Source organism: Lepus europaeus, chromosome 4 (assembly GCF_033115175.1).
Source record: "Lepus europaeus isolate LE1 chromosome 4, mLepTim1.pri, whole genome shotgun sequence".
In the NCBI taxonomy this organism is placed as follows: domain Eukaryota; kingdom Metazoa; phylum Chordata; class Mammalia; order Lagomorpha; family Leporidae; genus Lepus; species Lepus europaeus.
This window is the reverse complement of record NC_084830.1, coordinates 131,233,177-131,257,884: the sequence shown is the minus strand read 5'-3', so window position 1 is coordinate 131,257,884 and position 24,708 is coordinate 131,233,177. Positions and strand designations below refer to the sequence as shown.

Sequence of the window (24,708 nt, the reverse complement as noted above, 5' to 3'; positions counted from 1 at the left end):
GCCATAGCAGAGAGCTGGACTGGAAGAGGGGCAACCAGGACAGAATCCGGCGCCCCGACCGGGACTAGAACCTGGTGTGCCGGCACCACAAGGCAGAGGATTAACCTATTGAGCCTCAGCACCGGCCAATAATTCACTTTCAGTAATGGATGGAGTAAACAGACATAAAACAATAAGGAGACACAAGACTTTAACCATAAACCAATTAGACCTAATAGATATCTACCCCAAACAACACAGAATATTTGCATGGAATATCCTCCAGAGTAGACCATATGCTACCATAAAACAAATCTCAATAAATTTAAAAAGAATTAAATCAAACAAAGTAAAATTTCCCTCCACAACAGAATGAAACTAGAAGTCAGTGACAAAATGAAATTTTGGAAATTTACAAATATTTGGAAAGTAAACAACACACTCCTAAATAAACAGAGTCAAAGAAGAAATCACAAGGAATACTGGAAAATGCTTTGAAATTAATAAAAACAAAGTCACAACATATCAAAATTTATAAAATGAAGTGAGAGCAATGTTCAGAGGAAATTTAGAGCTGTAAAAACGTATACAAAATGATTTCAAATCAGTCACATTATAGTCCACCTTAAGATGCTACACAGTGGTTGGTGCTGTGGCATAGCAGTAAAGCCGCTGTCTGTACTGCCCGCATCCCATTTGGGCGCCGGTTTGAGTCCCGGTTACTCCACTTCCAATCCAGCTCTCTGCTATGGCCTGAGAAAGCAGTGGAAGATGGCCCAAGTCCTTGGGCCCCTGCACTCACGTGGGAGACTCAGAAGTAGCTCCTGGCTCCTGGCTTCAGATCGGCTCAGCTCTGGCTGTTACAGCCATCTGGGGAGTGAACCAGCAGGTGAAAGCCCCCCCCCCCCTTACTCTCTCTCTCTCTCCGCATCTGCCTCTCTGTAGCTCTGCCTCTAAAATAAAGAAATAAATCTTAGGAAAAGATTTGTAACTACACAAAGAAAAGTATAATAAACCAAAAGCAAGTAGAATAAATGAAATACTAAAGATTAGATGATAAATAAATGCTATACAGAAAAGAAAAACCAAAGGGCAATTCCTTTGGCTAGTATGACAAAGCAAAAAGAAAGACGAAACTCAAAAAAGTTAAGACTATTACTGACTTTATAGAATAAAAGGGATTACAAAGGAATACTGTGAACAATTATACACCAACAGATTAGACAAATGAACAAATTCCTGGAAAGACAAAAACAAGACTGTTCAAGAAGAGATAGAAAATCTAAGTATACCTATAACAACTAGAATGACTGAATTATTGACGAAAATCCAAGATACAGCTATCTTCGTTTGTGACTTCTACCAAGTATTTAAAGAACAATTCCTTCACAAATTCTTACCAAAATAACAGAAAAGGAGCAAACAGTTCCCAACTCATTCAATGAGGCAATCAAGAAACTGAAAAGATAACCCATAGTTGGGGGAAAATATTTCAAATAATGTGTCAGAAAGGAATCTGTATCTAGAATATATTTTTTAAAAACCTCTTGCCATTCAACAATAAAAAAAAAAAATCCCAATTTCAAAGGGAAAACTCACTTGAGCAGACATACAAATGCCCAGAAAGACATGTAATGCTGCTCAACATCTCTAGTTATCATGGAAACGCAAATTAAAGCTTTAATGAAATTCCATTTTACAGCCACTAGGATGGCTAAAATGTACACAATAGTGTTGGTGAGGATGTGGAGACATTGGAATTTTCACAAATATCTAATGAGAATGTAAAATGGTATAGCCACTTTGGAAAACAGTCTGGCAGTTATGTGACTCTGTAATTCCACTCCTAGGCAAACACCCAAAAGAACTGAAAGTACTTCATATAAAATCTTGCTCATGAATGTTCATTGCAGCATTATTCATAGAAGTCACAAAGTGGAAGGAATCTAAGTGTCTCTCAACTGAGGAGTGAATAAACAAAGATAGTACATTCACACAATACAACACTGTTCTTAGATTAATCACACTGAAGTACTGAAAGTGACAAAATGGCTGAACCTTGAAAATATCATACAGAGTCAAAGAAACCAGTCACTTGAGATCACATGTTGTATGATTTCACTATATCAAATGTCTAGAATGGGGAAATCCATAAAGACAGAAAGATTAGTGGTTTCTAGAGCTAAACTAGGACTGGATAATGGTGATTGACTGCTAATGTGTATTTATTATTCTTATTATTATTTTATTATTTAATGTGTGGGTTTGCAGGGGGAAGGCCAAGATGATGTTCTGCTATTGATAGCCATGGGAGTTACACAACAAAGTAGATAAACTAAAACCTAAATTGTATAATTTAAAGGCTAAATATGATGTTATGTGATTATACCTCAATAAAGCTGCTACTAAGAAGATCGAGATTCAATTCAATTCCAGAAACTCCTCTACCATATTTCTAAATAATCAATCAGTCTCTGCTTGAACACTTATAATAACAACATGCTCACTCCCACATAGGGATAGACAGCTCCATTTTTATAGCTATTTTGGGTTTTATTTTCCCTAATCATTCATTTTCCCAGCATCTACCATAGTGCCTGACATGTCAGAAGATTTCCCATATGTGATAATGTTGACATGGATCAACATTTCATAGTGAAAAATTTTAAGTGAAAAAAGCACATAACAGAACAGTATATTATGAAACAGAATTTTTAGCATAATATCACAATGGAACTAAAATATGTACATATTAAAATACATCTAATATTTATTTACATAGAAAATATGTATCATGTATACTCTTTCATATGCATGAAATATTTATGGATTTTTAAAAAATATTTAAGGAGTTAGTTCTGGAGAATCTTGGGAAAAGGAGAGTTGGGAGGGAACATTTATTTTTCAATTTATAACCTTTAATATTGATTTAATGAGTTTTTTTCCCGTAATAAGCTAATTTTGGAAAAAGTTGCATTCCCCATTTGGGTGAAAATCTCTGCTGTTCTAACTTACTATGTGTTATTTGATTCCTTACCAGTGAAGACTCCCTAAGGAAAGACTCACTATGTCTTGTGGTTGATCCCATATATGCCAGTGCTCTCAAAGGGCTATTGGAATAGGCATCTGCGGCTCCACTAACAGCACTCTGACCACTCAAGTGTCACTAAAGGCCAAAAAGGCTCTCTTCTCCCCAGCATCATAATGTGTGTACTTGACTAACTCCGTATCTTCTCATGTGGCTTTCATGATTAAGGGACTCTTGGCCAAAGAAAACAAAGCAAAACTGCCCCATTCCCCAGTGGATTTGGATGAACACTGGTAATAAAATCAGGTAGAACTCCAACAGCAGACATTAGAGAAGAATCAATTGGTCTATAAGGAATTGCACATGAGATGGCTTACAAACGTATGCTGTATCATGGTCACTACCATCTACTCATACCAAGTTAAAAATGTCACCAATCTTGGGCCAGCGCTGTGGCTCACTAGGCTAATCCTCTGCCTGTGGCACCAGCACCCTGGGTTCTAGTCCCGGTTGGGGCACCGGATTCTGTCCTGGTTGCTCCTCTTCCAGTCCAGCTCTCTGCTGTGGCCCGGGAAGGCAGTGGAGGATGGCCCAGGTCCTTGGGCCCTGAACCCACATGGGAGACCAGGAGGAAGCACCTGGTTCCTGGCTTCAGATCGGCGCAGTGCGTCAGCCGCAATGCGCTGGCCGTAGCGGCCACTTGGGGGGTGAACCAATGGAAAAAGGAAGACCTTTCTCTCTGTCTCTTTCTCTCTCTCACTGTCTAACTCTGCCTGTCAAAAAATAAAAAAATGTGGCCGGTGCCGTGGCTCAATAGGCTAATCCTCAACCTGCGGCGCCGGCACCCCAGGTTCTAGTTCCTGTTGGGGTGCCGGATTCTGTCCCGGTTGCCCCTGTTCCAATCCAGCTCTCTGCTATGGCCCAGGAGTGCAGTGGAGGATGGCTCAAGTGCTTGGGCCCTGCACCCGCATGGGAGACCAGGAGAAACACCTGGTTCCTGGCTTTGGATCAGCACGGTGCACCGGCCGCAGCGGCCATTGGGGGGTGAACCAACGGAAAAAGGAAGACATTTCCTTCTGTCTCTCTCTCACTGTCCACTCTGCCTGTCAAAAAAGAAAAAAAGAAAAAAAAAGTCACCACTCTCTGTACCATTGGATGTGTCATATTGGAAATATGATTTTCCTCTTTGCGTCTGCCCCTACAGTATTATGTTGGTTGAGTAACAAATATGTGAAACCTTTGGGAAGCACCTTTCTTTCCTCACTTAAGCCCTGAGCAAAGGAGTCAGAGACTTGGTCAGACAAAGCACTCCAAATTCTGTCTTGATACCTTGCACCCAGGTCAGTTTAAAGCTGCAGTTCAAGGGCCATAAGTTAGTGGACTCTGTAACCCGGTAAACCACACAACACATCCCCTGTCTCCTCTATGCCACGCTCCATACTAGACACAAGGTCTGCCCACAAGAACTTCTGAACATACTGTAGAGTCTTTCCAACTGCAAAGTCTTAGGTCCTTGATCTCAAAGACTCCCTAGAAGGCCCATAACTTTAAGACTCTGCCTCCATGGGGCCAGTGCTGTGGCGCAGCGGCTTAAAGCCCTGTGGCGCAGTGGCTTAGAGCCTGGCCATATGGGCGCCAGCTCTAGTCCCAGCTGCTCCACTTCCAATCCAGCTCTCTGTTGTGGCCTGGGAAAGCAGTAGAAGATGGCCCAAGTCCTGCATCCATGTGGGAAGACCGGGAGGAAGCTCCTGGCTCCTGGCTCCTGGCTCCAGATCGGCACAGCTCCGGCCATTGCGGCCATCTGGGGAGTGAACCAGCGGATGGAAGACCTCTCTGTCTCTACCTCTCTCTGTAATTCTGTCGTTCAAATAGAATAAAGTAAATCTTTAAAAAAAAAAAAAAAAGACTTTGCCTCCAAAATTCAAGACTTGGGAGGCAGCAGTTATTCTGGTACTAAAAGTCAGTGTTAGACTGCATAGCTAGCTGGTCACAGACTCAACGTTTTAGAAATGGAAGGTAGATGGTTCAATTTAACTTTATAAATGGAGCAACCAGGAGGACTTATTCAAGTGACTTGTTCAAGGACATGTTATTAGGGCGTGGAAGGACCAGTTTTCCTCAAATCCTAGTCCAGTTTGCATTGCTCTTCCCTCAGTCCTGTGGCTTCCAGCCTCCTCTGGTTACCTGCATCACATGCAGTCTCGCTGCTTACATCTTCTCTGTGACCCCCATCACTTAAGGTGGACAGTGATTCTGAACACTGTCTTCAATAAGGCCTCCGTGGTCCACATTGACAGCATCTAGGAATTTTGTCTTAGTTCCTCTTTAGGATTTCAGTGGTTTTTTGACAACTAGGGTGAGGGTACAGGGCTGGTGAAGCAGTGGAGCAGCCAATGGCTGGGAGCAGAATTAATCTGTGGCTGAATTTGCACAGCAGCACAAGGCGGCAGTAAGTCTGACACTTCTTTGGCACCCTTGCTCTAGTCCCTTAAAATCCAACTTTCCCAAAGCCCGGTCCCATGATGCCTTACCACGGGCTCACGGCTGTTTCATTTCAAAGGTTAATTCAAGGCTGTCTTCTGGATCTGCTCCAGAGCCTTCAAACTCCCAGGGTGTCCCAGAATGGCCTCTCTCCTGCCCACTCACATGCAGCAAGGATCCCAAACTCCCTCCCTGGTATAGAAGGCAAGGACAGTGTGAGGCTTGGGGGATGCTTGATTCTTGTAGGAGAAGGAATGACTGAGGGAGAGGGTGAAGGAGTAGGGGAGAAGGAAATATTGAAATAGAAACAAAGAGTTTGTTATCTGATTACTCATTATCTGATTGTCCAGGTTCCCAGAATTAGCTACTGCCTAGAAAAGCAAAACCTGTCATTTAATTAACCTCTCCTAAGCCACCTCTCTGATCGACACTAGCAAGTGGTTCCTACTCTGTTTTATAAGTCACTTATAATTATGAATACAAAACTACAATGCAAATCTGCTAAAAACTGAAACTGAAAACCATACAAACCATATGGGATTTAATGGAAAACATTAAAGGCTTGTTAGAGAACAAAACTGCAGGATCCTGGTAAACCAGGATCAACTCAATAGGAGATGGCAAATGAAAACAATTTGAGTATCAAAGAACTAAAAGAGTCCTCTTCATTTAAAAGTTAAGTTTTGATATATTTTTGCAAAATTGAGGCCTTTTAAAAAAGATAGTACTGAAAAGTCAATTGTAAAACAAAGGATGTCTCACTGTGCTATAATATATAATTCTGTCAATACCATTCAGCCAAAAGATCAACACTTCTTTTATTGTATGTTTATCCTAATACTTCATGCATAGCTGCAATTAAAATCTAAGTATTCTTAACTAAACAGTGAAGTAAACTGAAAGTAGATTTCTGTAAAAAAAAAAAAATTAAGAGTAGGGATGGGAGAGGAAGGAGAAAGGTTGGAACGTGGGTCGGAGGGAGGGAAGTATTACTATGTTCCTAAATCTGTATATATGAAATACATGGAGCTTGTATAACTTAAATAAATTTTTTAAAAAAGAATTCCATGGTACTTTAAAAGTTCCTGATAAAAAGACTATGAAAATAAACCTTGTTTTGCAATTTCTTGTTTCATTTTAAAGATAAGCCTCCAATCAAACTTTCTTTACCATGAGCTTGTACAGCCCTGCTTCAAGTGTCCTCTCTCTAACAACAATTATCCTCAGGTGATGAAGACCTCTCAAAGGTTTCACAGTCCTAGGTGTAACTGCCACCTCTCTGAATAATGCAAGTGCCACCATGGTCACATGCTGAGTTGGAAGCACACAAATAATAGTAACACAGTTAACATTACTGAACCCTTTCTAGGTACCAGACATTGTTCCAAATGTTACATGAGCATTTATTCTTCACACTAACACTCCAGGATAGAGTGCCATTACTATCCTTCCTTGTGGAGGAAATTGAGGCATGGAGAAATTAGATAACTTGCCCAATGCCACCAGCTAATAAGTAATGGATGGCACATGGTGGCAGCTACACAATCTATTCTATATTTCCATGCCTGTACCACATGCATTTGGACTTGACTTCCTAAGGGAAAGAACACTGTCTCTCTTTAAGTGCAACTCACCTGGCCGTGTTTAGGTTCCGATAGAGCTGCCCGAGGGACTCCAGCAGCCTCCCCTCCATCTCCCGGTCCCTGAGTTGCTGAGCCAGAGCTAGCCAGTGTTCGTGGTAGGTGATGCATGCCACAGGATCTGGGGACACGGAGCTGTAGAAATGGCAGAGGGATTTGGTGACCTGAAGCTGACCTGAACATAAAGCAGGGACACAAATGAGATGACTGGAGATAGGACACAGGCAAAGCAGGCTCCAATACTTCTCCAGTAGCATGGGACATACTCACTCTTTAGATGTCGATGCCTTAAGCCAAACAGCAATGCCATTTCATAACAAAGGCGGCCCTGGGTCAGCTGGCATCCAGACACCAGAACTTGGGCCAACCAGAGAAGGACCTGTACTAATTCCATGTCTGTCTCCTTGCAGGCCTGGAGTTCAGAATAGAGTCGGACAGCCTCCAGGAGATAGTCCCTCGCTGGCTGCTGAGCCCAAGAAATAAGGGTCAGGTGACCAAGATTGGCCATAGTCACTGCTTGGTTTCGCACATCCCCCGTCTCCTGGGCTTTGTTCAAGGCCCGGAGATAGCTCTTGGCTGCCCTGTTCACTCGGCCTTCACCTTGAAGCACAAGACCTAAAAGATTATGGACCACTCCCCTTTGGGTGACATTCTCTTTCTCCTTCAGGGAGCATAACAGTGGCTCGAGGAGGTCCAAAGCCTTCTTGGTCTGGCTGGCTAAGAGATAGGCCCACGCAAGGCAGAGGGAAGACTCAAAGGCTTCTTGCTCACTCAGCAGCCGCCCTAGCACCAAGGCCTGGTTCAGGTAGTGGATGGCACCCTCAGGAGACCTGTGCTGGAGGTAGACTTTGGACAGGATGAGACACAGGGCCCTCTGGGTGCTCCAGGCTGCCTGTTCCTCACAGGCAGCCAGAGCCTGCCTGAGTGTTGGGCAGGCCAGGGCAGAAACTTCACCCAAGCTGGCAGAGGAAACGCTGAGGAGCTTGGTGGCATTCTGGAGAACCAAGTAGACCTGCCAAGTAGGAAGAGTCATCCCCTGGGCACTCGGGGTTCCACGCTGCCTCACAGAGGCCACCGCAAGGTGTGGAAGATATTTCTTGTCATACAAAAAACTCAAGATGGCAGCCAGAGCATCCGAGACAGGAGGCTGTCCGGTGAGGAGCTGCAGGCGCTCAGCAAAGGGTAAGACCTCCTCATGCCGGCCCAGGCTCAGCAACATTCGGATGGCCAGGAAGCAAGCCCTGGCCTCCAGAGGATTGCTGTCTGTCACAATGCCCTGGCGCAGCACGTAGGCCACCACGTCGAGCTCATTCTTGGCACTGGGCTCACGGTCAGGCAAGCAGGCCAGCAGGGCACCTGCCTTGTCCAGCAAGGTCGAGCCTTTATTTCTCGGCCTCTGCCTTAGGTAGATGGCAGCCAAGTTGATGTACAGAGCTGCCACCAAAGAGAGGTCATCAAATGCCCCGTCGAGAATGTAGATGGCCTCCTCAAAGTACACCCTGGCCTGGGAGAGTTTGACCTTCCTGACGCTCAGCCGGCCCAGGAGGAAGCAGAGCCGGGCATGGGCCCAGGTCATGTGGCTCCTCTTGGCCCACTTCCTCGAGGCCTCCAGGTAAGCCACAAGCTCATCCTCCTCAGAGAAGCTATAAAAGGAAGAAGTGAGGAAAGAAAAGGAGGAATCATAGAGGCTCTTGAGGTGGTCAGTGTAACCTTCATGATCTAGAAAAGTCAGCAGGGGGGCAAAGTTCTCAGCTTCCTCCTCCTCCTGACCAGTGTCTAGGTCCATGAACAGTTCTGGGTCATCAAGGCCATCAGGCTCTGGCAGGTGGTAGCTGTCCGAGGCGGCAGAGAGGAGCTCTTCCTCCAGGCTGGAGTCCTCAGAGCTGCTGGACTGTCTGGATCCCATGGTCTGCTGCTGTTCCCAAGTCCTGCCCGGACTGGCCTCCCTGCAGCCTTCAGGCTGGGACACTGTAAGGACAGGCAGAGCTGAATAACTCTGAATAGCTGCAACTAAGGGAGCCAGCTCCTGGCAGGAGGGCAGGTGTGCTGGCCTGAAGGGTGGGGGGTCAGGATCAGCATGATTTCTACTCACCGCTTAGATCATTTGGAAGGTTCTGGATGGATTCAAACCCACCTGAGTAGAAACGAAAGACGGACCTGGTTTTAGGTCAGAAACGGCCACTATGCCCATATCAGACCAGCAGCTACTTAGGAGACCTAGTGACAAACCTTCAGATCATCAGTCATCACCAAAGACAGACAGGACATCCTTATCTCATTGTATTCACTTATTTTTTTTTTCAGTTGGAAACTGAGGTAGAAGTGAGACCCAGGGTCAGAGAAGAAAAGCTCGAAGAGATGTAGGTGTAAATTCTGAGGTCAGAGGGATGCATTGCCCACACCTTTCAGTGAGTTTACAACCAAGCCAGCACAGAGTTCTTGAGTACCAGGTACTTGGTGGTGTATGGCACTGCCTTCCTTTCCATGTGTATCTCATCCTTCCTTCTTCCATTCACTGCACAGACATTGGCATGTATGATGTGCTGGACACTGTGCTTTGAAAAGCAGCAGAACCAAAGGCAAAAAGGAATGACAAAGAAAAGAGAACAAAGATGCATCTGAGGATCCCAGTTTTGTGCCCTGAAGTAATTCAGTGGGATGGGGTGGAAGAATGGAGAGTCTGGACTACAGTGTTAGATGCACTGGGCTTGAGGGCCTTGCAGAAACTAGGCAGAGAATGAAGCAGGTCTGGAGCCACGGAGAAAAGTTGAGACTGTGCAAATACAGATTTGTGACCCACAGCAGGTCACAGGGAGCTGGCCAAAATCCCAGAACTGGATGTGACCACACCGCTGAAGCATTTGGAAGAAAAGTAAAGTGACAGGGGAGGTAGGCAGCGGGGAGTTGTAATGAACCTGAGGAACAGCAACATTCCCTGATAGACAGGAGCTGCTGAAAAACTGAAAAAGCACCATTGGAGAGAAAGGAGCCTGGGAGATGCCTTGGGTTTGGCAGCGAGGAAGTGAATCCTCTTGGCTAAAGCAGCCTCAGTAGGACCATGGAAGTGCAAGCCAGATTCACACTCCACAGGACAAGGGCTGGCAGGGAGAACAGTCCACCTCTTCACGGCACAGAAGCTGCACTTGTCTGTGCCCTCACTCTGAGGTCCTTGGTGAGTTCTGAGGACTAGCAGGCCCTCAAAGCCTCTCTGTGCTATTCTATGGGGTAGGGCCTCTTCATGACTGTCACAGCAGACACTCAGGATCAGCAACCCCCAGCACACAGAAAGCCCTGCAGCCAAAGAGAGCTGAGGAGCCTGGCTCTAGAGAGGTTTTTATGCACTAGGCCCTCTAACATTGAGGGTCATATGCCTGTCTTACTGTAGCCATTTCCTTCCAGGTCAGGACACCAAACACAACTGGTACAAAAATTACACAATGGGTTCCCTCCAGGGGGAAGAGTCAGAGAGAAGTGCTCCTTCCCAGAGTATAGGCTTGGGGGGAAGAGGGGCTGGAACTGCCAATCTGTTTCTCCTCCAGCTGGTAACCTTGGTGGCCTGAACAACCATAAGTCACACCTGGCAACTGGATAACAAAGTGCTGCCTGGAGCCTACGCTTAGATCTCCCAACCATCGCATCAACTAACTCACTTGGGCTTCAGTTTCCCAACCCTCAGAATGGGAGGAGGGAGAAATCTCTTACGGTCCTCCCAGTTCTAACAGTGCACAGGCCCATCTTTGGGGGCCTACTTCAGCCCTAAAAGAAGGGACCTCAGCCATGACTCAGAAATTTCTTCTTCCCCACGACTAGGATGAAAGGCTCAATACAGCTGATCACCCATGAAATAGGTGAGCCGTCCCAACAGATTTCATGCTTTCCACACAACAGAACCAGGGCCACCCCAGAATTATCTGAAAGCTAAAGTGCAAAGCTGCCAATCTAATGTGCTCCAAGGGCTCAACTGACTCATAGTCCTGGCCTTCTAGTCATGTATGGAATCAGAGTTTGGGAATTCTATTCCTGCTTAGGGACACACTCTTAATCGTGAGGTGTCTGGGCTTTCAAAGAGGGTCAGAGGACCCCACACTCACTGAGCCGGTAGACAGATGTGATGTCCGTATGAGCAAGCGTGTGGAGGAAACTGGCACACTCAGCTTTGCTGTCACATCCCAGATCCCACAGAGAGCATCTTTCCTCATCACTTAAAAAGGCAGAGTTCTTGCTCCTGCATTGGGACAAAACACACAGAGATAGGGTCAGTGCAAGGTTATAGGCTTGACCTCTTCTTCTCTCCACGCTAGGCTACTGTGAAGGACATAGAGGCCATCAACCATTTGCCCATAGCTGAATCAGATGCTTTATCTCACTGTCACAAGTTGTATTCGTTTTGCCAAGGAAGAAGAGCTCTCCCACCTCATGCATGGAGGAGGAGTGAGCTGAGTGGTTGTCAGGCAGGACAAAACAGGTCTGGGAATACTCCAATTCCCTTTAAGGCTCCATCTCCCAAAGAAAGCAAAGTCCTTTCTCTCAACCTCTTCCCATTGAGACCACGTGTTGCCCAATATTAATGAAGGAAACAGAAATTGGTTGCCCTAAATGCAAGGACTGGAAAGGGAGTCTTAAAAGAAGCTTCTTTGTTCATAGGTTATGCTAGGTAAAAGGTACGGACAGGTAACACAACCTAGAGAAACAATAAAAAAATCTGCCTAGTCTGAAGGAATCCTTCACAAATGTTGATATCTAATTTCATGGCACAAAACAGCAGCATTATGTAACATTAAGAGGGGAATAGAATAGCTAAGGGATGGGAAGAGTAGATAGAAGGGCCAGCACTATGGTATAGTAGGTTAAGCCTCTGCCTGTGGTACTGGCATCCCATAAGGGCACCAGCTCATGCCACTACTGCTCCTCTTCTGATCCAGCTCTCTGCTAATGGCCTGGGAAAGCAGTGGAAGATGGCACAAGTGCCTGGGCCCCTGAATCCATGTGGGAAACCCCAGAAGAAGCTCCTGGATCCTGGCTCCTGGCTTTGGATCAGCCTAGCTACAGCTGTTGCGGCCATTTGGGGAGTGAACCAGTGGATGGAAAACCTCTCTCTGTCTCTTCCTCTCTCTATCTGTAATTCTGCCTCTCAAATTAATTAATTTAAAAAAAAAAAAAAGAGTGGGTAAAAGGAGAGCCAGAGGCTGGAAGAACTGATGGTAAACAGAAGAGATTTCTATACTCTCCTGCTGTATAAACTAATTGTTAAGTCTAATTTGCTTAACAAGAGGTTTGTCATAAAATTAAAGGGTATGAAAACTAGAAATGCTTTAGAAAATATTCAGTCCAGTATCTATATGAGCATTTTTAAGGATCATTTTCAGCTCTAGATAGAAATTATTTTTTAACCTCAGACCGTATTTTTAAAACAAAATTAACTTGGAAGCCCAAGAATTACTAATAGTTAATGCTTTTGGAGAGCTCATCATGGATCAGACACTTATTTCATTTAATCTGCACAATTGCCCTGGGAGGCAGGTACCATAAAATTATTACCTTTTTACATATAAAGAAATTAAGGTACAGCAAAATGAAGTCAGAGGTGAGGGGGTGGTAGGGCAGGAAAGAAGAGCTCCTCTAGTGAAAGCAGAGATCAAGGAGACCTGGGTTGGGGTGCTATATCATTCACCATTAGTTCCCATAAATCAGAAAACACAGTTTGAGAACTAGCGATGAGAAAACTACTTGATCTTCTCAAGGCCACTTCACTAAACCATGGCAGAACTGGCTCCAGAGCTGAGAGCGTGCCCTAACATCTTTCCCAGGTCTCTTCTCAGCACTTGGGCTGAGCTTCCATCTCTATGGTCTGATCACCAGATTTTCCCCAGCACCATGACACTCTCGGCCGCAGAATACTACGTCTTTGAAATCTCAAACAAATTTACATGGAATAAAAGAAAATATATAATTCCAAATTTTTATAGAACTCTAAAATTTTAAGAAGTATTCCTAACCTTACTATTTTATTTATTCTTTATAACAACTCTATGATGTGGGTTTTTTTAAATCCTTGTTTGTAGATGAAGACAATGGTTTGGAAAGGTTTAGTGACATGTTCAGAATTGCACAGCTAGAAAGTAGTAAAGCTAAGAATAAAAATGAAGTCCTCCATCTCTATGTCCATTGCCTCCCAGTTGATCTCCAAATGCCCTGTATTCCAGGTATGTAGAGAGAATCCAAGAAATTTGGCAAACTACACTAGGGAATGTCAAACACGGAAGCTGGGTTAGGATAATTCTGGCAATATGGCAGGCTGAAGTGCTCTAAAGGGGCTACTCGCCACCATCCACATAAACAAATCCTGCATAAAATGTAATAAAAGTGAACATTTTAATACATTCCTTAATTTTGAAGAAAGAAAGAGAAATCACTAGGAGCAAAAAAAAAAAAAAAAAAAAAGGAAAAATTTAAATCTTTTTAGGTGAGAGCAGGCAGTTCCCAGATCTTAGGGGGTTCAGTCAGATTCCAGCGGGCACTTCGGACCTCAGACAGGGGTTGACCTTAAAAGGCCCTCCTCCCATGGTCAAGAGATAGGACCCTGTACCTATGAAGCAGGAAAATGGAATCAAGCTTCCTACATAAAGCCAGGAGTCTGGAAGGGCTGCAACTTTCATATAGAGGAAAACTTAATACCTGCCAAGGACCTACTTTTAATATGCCTGAGTCCTGGGGGTAAAAGTCAGACACCTAAGTTTATGCTATTAGGAGGCGTAGGAACTGATTTTATACTGAACTGTAGGTACCATACTGAGACTATGATACTAGAAAACCAGTCCTGGATCATTATGAGTTCCTAAGATTCAGGATAAGCAAATGCAAAACCTACTCTGCAGAGCGTTTTCCTCTGTCCAAGATCCATGCAACATATCTCTTTCTTAAAAAAACATTAGTTCACATGCAAAAAATAACCACACAAGAAAATGAACAGTTCATAAAAAAACAAGTAGATGTACTAAAAGTTAATAATATAATTAACACTTAGAAAATTAAAAATAATATAATAATATCTGAAGAAAATTTATAACAAGTATACTGAAAAATAATGAAATAAAAATAATAAATGGAAACTGCAATGAAAAGTTGGAACACTGTGAGGCAAAAAAAAATCCTATATTAAAAATAGAAAAATAAATAGTCTAGAAGTGGAAAACAAAGCCAGGGAAATTAAAGAACTATATGAATGGGTTCAATAGTTGGTTTAGTCATAGTAGAGGAGAGAATATTGCCTAGAATGACAAAAAGATGAAAAGCATACAAGATTAAGACTGAGGATAGAATGAGTCCAACATACCTCCAATAGGAATTCCAGAAGACAGACTAAAAAAGAATGAGAGAGAGAGGCAATATTCAGAGGAAGAATGACTGAGAATTTTCCAGAATTGAAGAAAGACATGAGTCTTCAGACTGAAGAAGCACACCAAGTCCTGAGCAAAATAAATAAAAACAAATTTTAACATGATGTCCATTTGTTAATAGTATAGTTCTTTTCAACTTGTCTGTTTCTCCTGGTCTTTCATTTTGGGTCCAATTAACTATTACCTAATTGTTCAATGTCATGAGGTAAAAGAGCATATGTTAATAAAATAAAAACAAGGCCGGCGCCGTGGCTCACTTGGCTAATCCTCCGCCTGCGGCGCCCGCACCCAGGGTTCTAGTCCCGGTTGGGGCGCCGGATTCTGTCCCGGTTGCTCTCTTCCAGGCCAGCTCTCTGCTGTGGCCCTGGAAGGCAGTGGAGGATGGCCCAAGTGCTTGGGCCCTGCACCCCATGGGAGACCAGGAGGAAGCACCTGGCTCCTGGCTTTGGATTGGTGCAGCACACCAACCGTAGTGGCCATTTGGGGGATGAACCAACAGAAAGGAAAACCTTTGTCTCTCACTGTCTAAATCTGCCTGTCAAAAAATAAATAAATAAATAAATAAAAACAAAATATAATAATAAAGGCAAATGCTGAAATTAGTGAAATAGAAAACAAAAACCAACAAAGGTCAACAAAAGAAAATTTGGCTGTTTGAAAACACCAATAAAAAAAACACCTTGACAAAATCCATTTGCCTGGAGCCAGTGCTGTTGCTCAGTGAGTTAAGCCGCCATCTACAATGCTGGCATCCCATATGGTCACTGGCTTGAGTCCTGGCTACTCCAATTCCTATCCAGCTCTCTGCTAAAGTGCTTGGGAAAGCAGCAGAGGATAGTCCAAGACCTGGGGCCCCTGCACCCACATAGGAGACCTGGAAGAAGCTCCTTGCTCCTGGCTTCAGCTTGATCCAGCCCTAGCTGTTGTGGACATTTGGGGAGTGAACCAGCAACAGAAGTTCTCTTTCTCTCTCTCTTTCTATAAAAATGCCTTTCAAATAAATAAATAAATCTTTTAAAAAATCAATTTGCACAGTTGAAGATGTTATTTTTTACTCAGCTAAATTATCATTCAAAAGTAGATTTTAAGGATGTTTAAGAAGAACAAACATTGAGGTCCGAGGGAATTTAAAAATTACATACTTCCACTGAAATGAATACTAAAAGACATGCTGGATATGAAATATGAAGTGAAAAAGGAAGTAAACAATTTTTTACAAATATATTATAGAATATATTACAACTAGAGACATCATGGTACAATTGTAAATTATCAATAACAAGGAGAAAACTTTTTTTAAAAAGTAGGGAAAAATTGCATATTTGTAAAGAAATGGCTGTAAGACTGATAGCAAAAGTGATTATCACAAGAAATGCAATTATAAAGAAGACACAAACAATAACAAAAATAAAAGAATATGAGAAAATATATACTTTTGGCCGGCGCCGTGGCTTAACAGGCTAATCCTCCGCCTTGCGGCGCCGGCACACCGGGTTCTAGTCCCGGTCGGGGCACCGGATTGCTATCCCGGTTGCCCCTCTTCCAGACCAGCTCTCTGCTATGGCCCGGGAAGGCAGTGGAGGATGGCCCAATTCCTTGGGCCCTGCACCCGCATGGGAGACCAGGAGAAACACCTGGCTCCTGCCTTCGGATCAGCGAGATGCGCCGGCCGCAGCAGCCATTGGAGGGTGAACCAGCGGCAAAAAGGAAGACCTTTCTCTCTGTCTCTCTCTCTCACTATCCACTCTGCCTGTCAAAAAAAAAAAAAAATATATATATATATGTATATATATATATATATATATATACTTTATAAAACTGTATATTATAAAATACTGACTTTTCTTCTATGTTCTTTTTTCTGGTTTTGAGTGTGGTAATCTGTCATTCAGATTTTTTTAATTCAGGCATCTCAGCATATAAATCTTTAAGTACTTCTTTATTAAAAGCAATATCTATTACAATATGAATAAATACTACATTTACAATATTAACTGAAAAGAGCCAACTGTAGAAAAAAATTATGTAAAATTTTAAATATATAAAACCGTAGTGCTTTTCTTTGTTAACAAATGCCTATTTTTAAAATGTCTCATAATATGGATGGGAAAGATTCACGTCAACTTCATATAGCTATTGCCTCTGGGCTGGGAATTGGAAGATAAAAGCAGAGAGGGGCTAAGAGGCATCTTCAGTTGTATCTAAAATTTCTGTTTCTTTAAAACATATACAGCATTTGCAAACACCCAAATCAAGTGTTTTCTAAAAGCACAGAAGTTTCATAAAAAGCAACCAAAACAAGGAAGGGTGTGGTAGTCTGTCTTTCAGTTTCAAAAGCTCTGAGATCTACAGAGTCACTCTAGTAAAACCCAATACTATGTTTGGACAGAAGATCAAGATTTAACATTTTTAAAACCTGCCACGAATTTTAAAAACCAGTTTGCTGTGAAACAAGGTAGCTGGTGTCAAAATCTGTGCCAAGAAAAAGAAGGGAAACCCACAAATTTGCTTCTGTGCATGAGCAGGCTCTTTTTCTCTTATGCAAGAGGCACAGGCAAACTGACTCAGAAATAGCTTCTGGAGAAACTGTACCGTTACGCTGTCAGTTAGGGGCACACAGACGCACACTCCTCAGCAAGTAATACAAGTACCAGAACAGCCCAGGGAGAGCACCTCCAGGAGGGAATGGAGACTTCGGCCAAACACCGAGACTGCCTTCTGGAACCTGATACAAACAAACTCAGCCTGAGAGTGACACCCAGCGGCCAAAGTCAGCCCAGAGCACGGACTTCCACTGCAGCTGCCAGTCAAGCTCTTCTGGCTGCCATGCCTCTGAGTCCAGCTTCCATCCCTCAGTGGCTGTGGTCCATGGATGTCTGAAGTCTAGGGAGGGTGTTGGTGGATGTACAAGTTCCCAACTCCCTCTGCTCCTTCTTCCACCCCTTCCTGGTTCCTGGCTCACTTTCCCCTTCCCTACTGAATGTGCAGTCTCTGGAGCACTGGGTCCCACAGGGAACCAGGTGAGGACAATGGACAGCACTTTGGAAATAAGGAGAAAGTCGTACTGCCACCTCACGGGACACGAGGATGTTCCTCAGTGAGAACGTGTCCCTTACAAATAAGCCAGGTAAAATGTGATGACTAAACTAGTTTAGTCATACTGAACTATTATTATTTGAAGCAAGGTGTAAGATGCAGAAGTCCAAATATAATTTATGAAAGCTGGCACTTGTCTCCAATATTCAATTAAAACTGCCTCTCTCAGATTTCTGCCACTACAATGACAAGAACAAGAACAACAATAGGAGCTAATGAGTATTTGAAGCATGCACACACACACATACACACACACACTCATATAACACTGTTAAGTGGTTTATGTGCTCATTTTAACTCAGAGCAAGCCAATTAGGCAAGCACCAATATTATAGACATTTCACAGATGAGAAAACTGAGAGAGAGAGAGAGAGAAATTAACATGTCCAAAGTTACAGAGCTGGTACACTAATGAAGACACAGGTTATGGTCTGACTCTGACTCCAGAACTCTGCAAAAGACTAAGCCACTCTACCGCCCAAAGGCTTCCCAAGGGACACCCCCAAAACCTTTTCTCAATGGGCCCTGCCTTTCCTGAGGACAGCATACAGCATCAGACTTCCCCTCACTTCCTCCCCACAGCTGGGCCTTCCTCTCTGTAACCTCCTCTGCCTCCTTTGCCACATTCTTCCCTCTGCTCTAAAGCACTTCCACATCAAACCTGTTTTCTACTCCTTTTATTCTTTCTCCCTTCCCCCAGGACCTCAGCTGCAGAGCCCACTGAATTGAATGTCAGTATTCTGGAATTCTAGACCCAAGGCCTTGAGTTCAGCCCCTTCCTTTCTGAAATCTCCCTGATCCCTGCAGTAATACGAGAGGTGGTTTAGAGCTATGTCGTCACCTTGGCTGCCCACCAGTCCCACCTGTGGACCTTCTCTAAATGTCACTGCCATGCCCCACCCTGGCCAGGTGGATGTGAGCCTCTGAGAGTAGAACACAGGTGTCCATATTTGCAAAGTTCCCAGAACCTCTGGCTTCCTGTAGATTGGTCCTCAGCAGCGGCCTTTCCTCTCCATTCCCACGCCTCTCCCAGGCGCCAGCCTCAGCCTTCTCACTGGTCTCCTGCTCTCCTGCCCCCAGGCTCCCTTGCTGATGCACTCCTCACCCAGAGCCATGCTTAGCCTCCTAGAGAACAGGTCCAAGATATCAGAGCCTTGCTCAGAGACATTCAGGGGCTCCTCATTCCCTGCCAGGTGAAGGGCGGGCCCTGCATGGGCACCCCTGACTTCTCTATCACTGTCCTTCCTGATAATTCATCTCCCAATGAACATGAGCCGTTCCTCAAGCATCACCATGGTTTCCTACCTGCCACCTCCGCTCCCCATGTACATCTGTTAAACTGTTTTACATCGTGCAAAGCTCAACTCAATGTCGCCTTTCTCATGAAACTTCTGATATCCTTTTCCTCCTTAGCAGTGACCACAGCTTGTCACATTTCTCCAGGAGCTCAGTGGGTAGGCTACCTTGTTTAGAGTTATTTGGGTTCCACATTTCTGCACAGAAAAAAAAAATGTCCTCTTGGCTCCTTGCCCCACAAAAGCCCGGGCATAGCAGGAGCTTCCATCCTTTATTCACCCTTCTTGCTGGCTTTCTCCCTTGAGAGAGGGAATTCCAGTCTGAGTACTCAGATTCCAGACATTGCTTGGACTAAATTTTCTTGGTGTAGTGTGCTATGGTGCCTCAGTGTCAAGAGCCAACTCTGTTTCTCCTGGGCCCAGGCTCTCTGTACGTCCCTGTGCAGAAAGCCCACCCAGAGAGACTGGGCAATACTGCCAATCTCTGCCCTCCAAACAGGGAGGGTGGATTAGGCTGCCCTGCGTTGCTGATTGCTCAGGAAGGTGAGTCTGCTCCTCAGAGCCAGTCCTTCCGGACTCAAGGCAGACAAGGGGAAAGGGTGCACTCTGCTCTCCTAGCCAACACTGACTTCACTCCTCCAAAGCTGAATTTATGAAGATCTATACAGGAGACCTACACAGGGACCTGCCTCCCAGGCCTACATGGGAGGGGAATTCTCACTGACCAAACTGGTCATCTATTTCTCCCTGTGCATGCCCATCTCCTGATGGGCTCCTTGGTTGGATAGGGTGAATGGCAGGATCCTAGTACCAAAACCAAACCCTCAGTGCCAAACAGCAGGCCCTTTACCTGGGGGTTGTGCTTCTCTTCCTGGACCGAGGCATCCCAGTGACCCAGTGTCGAAATGGACTCAATGGACTCATTCCTGGTCACTCACCCCTCCTTCCTATCACTCTGTGTCAGCCCCAGTTGTCAGAATGTGCTTCTCCGGCTCTGTGTTACCAGGGCGCCCCTGAAGTGCATCTACAGATCTGCTCAGAGAGGAATGCAGCAGTGGGGAAGGCGGCCCAGCTCCAGGACATACTCACTGCCATACTCACATGGAGGAGTAAGAATCAGGATCTATGTTCCTGGTGGGCACAAAGCCCACTTCTCCTGAGCTCATGGACTTCCCGATGAACCACTGCAGCCCGGGAATAATGAAGCCGATGATCTCGATGCTGTCTCCCTGCTGGACACTCAGTTCATCCTTTGCTTCCCATTCATAATCCTTCAGGACCTTACATCTTCCTCTACCTGTGCAAATAGGACCAAGTCAGCTCAGTAAGACACAAGCGGCTGAGCGCACCTTCGTCCTCCAACATCACATGGATGAAAGGGTTCCCGACTTTAGGATTTCAAGGGCCGCTAAAGACTCCCACCACCCAACTTAAAAAAAAAACAAAAAAACAAAAAACTGGCAAGAAGGACACAGTATTCCTGGCTTTTCATTTTGCCAGTATAAGATATGCAAAAAAATAAAATAAAATAAAATGAAAAATAATGCATTTTCACCATCATTTTAAAAGAGAAAAATATGTTTTAACAAACATAAGAAAGATGTTCTCAGAATACTAGATATGGCTTAGAACGGAATAAATGAAGCTTATGGAAAACTTTCTGTATTTTCCTAGTTTGTCTGATTTTGCCCTGTCGTTATGATAAACACTTTGGCTTGTTTAGCACAAATCTGCAACCCAGGTGTGAGAACCATGGTCCTTTCTGTTCCTTTGGCCACTATGACCCTCAGTCTCCCCAGCTTTACAAAGGGGTGAATAAAAGTGTCCGCATTCATAAATATTAGGAATAGTCACTGAGATAAAGTACACAATACCTGCCCCCTAGTCAAACCTCAACAAATGTCAGTCTCCTTATTGTTGGTGACCCACAGGGTTCTAAAAGACCCTCCTAACAATAGTAAGTACCCAGTTTGATAGGTTGCCTACTCAGAGTCCGGTAATGACATGTATTACAAGTGTTGGACTGGCCAACAGATAATGTCCATTCAAGTCCATTTGCTCAGATCTTCCCAGGAGCCCTTTCTTTTGATGAGAAAGTGGAGGCCTAGAGAGAATATGTGACTTTCTGAGGAGCTGATTGTGGAAAAACTGGGCCTACAACTGAAGCCTAGAAAACCTCCGGTTATCCCTTCTTCCACTAACCCTGGTCTAGTCGAGACCAGGGCTTTTGTATACTTCTGTTTCCATATTTGCATTAACTTCTCTGCTAAAGCTACTGGCTTAATTTTTTTTTCTGACACCCTGGTCCATTTTCCAATGCCTGTGTCTTCAAGATCAGGATGTCTCAATGCTGTGAGTTGATGAGAGCTTTGTATGATACCTGTGATTTACAGATGTCATTCGGTTTAGTCCTCAAGACAACACTTGAAATTGATTTTATTGTATCAGTTCACTACTGAGGAAGTTGCAGCAGAGTGAAAGCAGGTGAACTGGGGGAGGTCATGCTGGTTTTCAGTTTTGGAGTCAGAATTTGAGCCCAGAGCAGACATCAAACCCCGTGATTCCAGCTCCAAGACTGTACTGCCTCAGATACAAACCTTGTTTGTCATTGAAAACTGACACTAATTCCTTCTATTTCTTTTTCCAGTTGTTATTTAGACTTAAATAATTGCACTTTCTGCCAAGGCAGGAGGCAGAGAGTTGGTTGGGGAAGCTCTAACAATAAAGATGAAAGGCAGGAATAACCAGATATCTAAAGCAAAATGAGCTTAATTATCCAGTAGATGCATGCATACATACAGATATGTGCATATGCACATACAAGTAGAAATTATTTACAATCTATGTATGTCTATATATGTGCATATTTATTCACTTGTTCCACAAATATTTACTGAGTACCCACCATATGCCAGGCATTCCTGCTCTTCATTAATTCAAAGTTAGTCTCACAAAACTCTAATAGAGTTACATTACAACGTTTTGACCAGAGATTGAAAACAGGCAGCCTGCAAGTCATACTTGGCTCACAAAATGTTTAATTTGGCCTGTGCCAGGCTTTTCTTTTCACTCATATATCCTTAAATCCCTGTGGTCCTTGTCATTCCCTGCCGTTTCCCATGCCATCCCTCCATACATTTGTGTGCCCTGCCTGCCCCAGCAGGCACCTGTGTCTCGGCCCTGTATTGAGACCTCTCATTTCACAGGCAAGGACATGCATGTGTAGACAGTGACCAGCTTCTCTAAATCCAGACAGTAGCAGAAGTGAGACAGGAATTCACATCAACTGACTCCAAGCCTGCAGATAAAATTAGGAGGCAGGACATAATTATCTCTCTAACAATACTATGTTTTCCATTCAGCCATACCAATCTGATAGGAGCCTGTCCAATCTCTCTTCCTGGAAAGGCCACAGCTTCCTGGATAATTCTTTAGGAACCATCTGCCAATGGAAAATGAGGTTTGTAAAACAGATCTCAAAAGCTTGAAACAATGAAGAATCCGTTAGAATAACAACAATGATGATAGGTTTGGTTCTTTCTCTTCCTATAATGATGACAAACATTTATTGAGAACTTGCCTTATACCAGGCACTGTGAAAAAAGAGAGAAGTTCAGCAGATCTGGAATGTTTTCCAGCTCTGCAATGAGTTTGTCAGTTAAATAGCTAATAAATGATTCCTTTCTATTCTCCCGATTCCCAACCAAAGCTACATACACGGTCCACAGCCAGGGGCAATGTTTACAGCCCCTCTATGTATTTGAGTTTTTAATATCTTACAGCAGACATCCTGAAACTTTAGTGTGAAAAATATCCCCCAGGGAGCTTATTCAAAATGAACACCCAAGGAGAGTCTGAGGTGGGTCAGGGGGCCCAGACTTATGGTTCAATCCTCAGGTAGTGCTGCTACACATGACCTCCAGCTCATACACTGTGAAGCACAGTGTTGTAGGCAATGGGGCTTATTTCCTCCAAGATATGAGGTCCATTTGAAACTAAGACTTGTCCCCAGTTCCATCAAATTGGGCAAAGCTTAACTGTTAATAATAATAATGATAAAGATAACCAGATTTTGTTTTCTCCCCAGCACCATGGAAATCCTTCTCTGAAACCAGGTCCACTGTTCTATATAGACCCCCATCTCTCCAGGACCCTCTCCCAGGATGCTGCTGGCTACTCACTGGTGGAAAGGTAGAGGCAGGGGCTCCAGGGCTGCCACAGGCACCAGGCCTCGCTGACCTGTCACCAAGGACACGCCTTCCCACTGGGACACGCCTTCCCACTCAGACCCGCCTTCGGCTATCTTCACCGAGATTAATTCATTCTTGCAAAGTGTCAAGTACTCCCCTTCCTTCTCAGCTGGCTGAGCCACAGAGCACATGGCTCTGCAGAAGAAGTGGCCTGCAGACAACAAAAAAAGGCCTTTCCAAGAGGAAGCAGGAAGTAAAAGGGTATTACCACACAATGCACCATCCAAGGCAAAACCCAAGCACTTTTTGTCCTGGGAGTAAAGTAGACAGTCCAAGGAGAGGCACCACGGGAGGCCCTTGTGATGACAGAAAAACTGTTACCAGGAAGAATGGGCACTAGGAGGGAATTCACTTAAAATAGACACCAACAATTCTGAGTAATCTGTGAAAATGAGTCTGAATTGAGACTTCACTTTGTAAAGGAGATGAAACAAACACATACAAAAATATATCTATATTTAACAAAATTTCAGCTATAATTACAACCTTGTGTTTAGTCTTAGAACCAATAAAGAATGAATTAAGGTAATTTGGTTGAATAGAATTATTCTAACTAAGTTTTTACAACAGTACAATGTGAAGTCCTTTTCCTTATATATGCTTTATATCATATAATCATCAAGAGAGCTATTTTTGCAAAAATATTACACACAAATCTGGCTCTTTCAATGTGTTTGTTGTATCACTATACTCTGCCACTTCCATTATCCACTGGTCAGTGGTAACCTGGATGAGATTCACACTTGTAAACAGATCAAAGGGTGCTCCAAGGGTGCTGCAACATCACTCTACTCAATTTCAGGACATTTCAGGTTTTGCAAAACTTCTGACTTTATTTACAATCAAATTATATCACACATTTAGAAAAGCACTTTTCAGTCTTGAATACACTCTAGAATCACATGGGAAACAATGCGTAGGTTCCCACCTCCAGGGATTTCATCAATCTACATGGAGCCCTGGCCTGGGCCTCTTTCTAAAACTCCGCAAGCATGGGGTGGGTGCTTGGTGCCGTAGTTAAGATGCCAGTTGGGACAGCTACATCCCATATCAGAACATCTGGGTTTGGGTCCTGGCTCTGCTTCTGATTCCTGCTTCCCACTAATGCACACCCTGGGAGGCATTAGGTGGTAAGCAGTTGGATCCATGCGACCCATGTAGGAGACCTAGATTGAGTTCCCACCTCCTGGCTTTTGCCTGGCTCCTTCCCAACTGCTGCAAGTATTTTGGAAGTAAATCAGCCCATGGAATATACCTCTCTCCTTCTTTCAAATAAAAAATAATTAATTTGTTAGTTAATTTTAAAACCCCCAAGGAGTTATAACATCAATCAGTGAGGCTAATGATCCAAGCAGATCACATGATGTCATTGCTGAGCTGAGAAAGACGTTTGGAGAAGAGAAAGGTATATTTACAACAAGCAGGTTCACTTGTGAATATTTTCATATTCGAGTGATTTTCACCTCCCTTTGTATCCCTCTTATTTCAGAGACTCTGATAAATACCTGGGTAAGACCCTATCCACACCTTTACGCCACACTT

The 24,708-nt window shown here is 43.9% G+C and overlaps 1 protein-coding gene across 4 annotated transcripts in view; it reads right to left on the bottom strand.

The window, feature by feature from the left end:
- The window catches only part of SH3TC2 (SH3 domain and tetratricopeptide repeats 2), a 59,050-nt gene that overhangs the window by 15,195 nt on the left and 19,147 nt on the right, over positions 1 to 24,708 (bottom strand). For all 4 annotated transcript variants that reach the window (XM_062188877.1, XM_062188880.1, XM_062188878.1 and 1 more), the window contains exons 6-12: positions 23,098 to 23,317; positions 22,285 to 22,358; positions 20,018 to 20,213; positions 11,220 to 11,353; positions 9,221 to 9,262; positions 7,399 to 9,096; positions 7,123 to 7,303 (exon numbers count right to left, since the gene is read on the bottom strand). In XM_062188877.1, the coding sequence (XP_062044861.1) occupies positions 7,123 to 7,303; positions 7,399 to 9,096; positions 9,221 to 9,262; positions 11,220 to 11,353; positions 20,018 to 20,213; positions 22,285 to 22,358; positions 23,098 to 23,317 (2,545 nt within the window). The remainder of the gene's footprint in view (positions 1 to 7,122; positions 7,304 to 7,398; positions 9,097 to 9,220; positions 9,263 to 11,219; positions 11,354 to 20,017; positions 20,214 to 22,284; positions 22,359 to 23,097; positions 23,318 to 24,708) is intronic.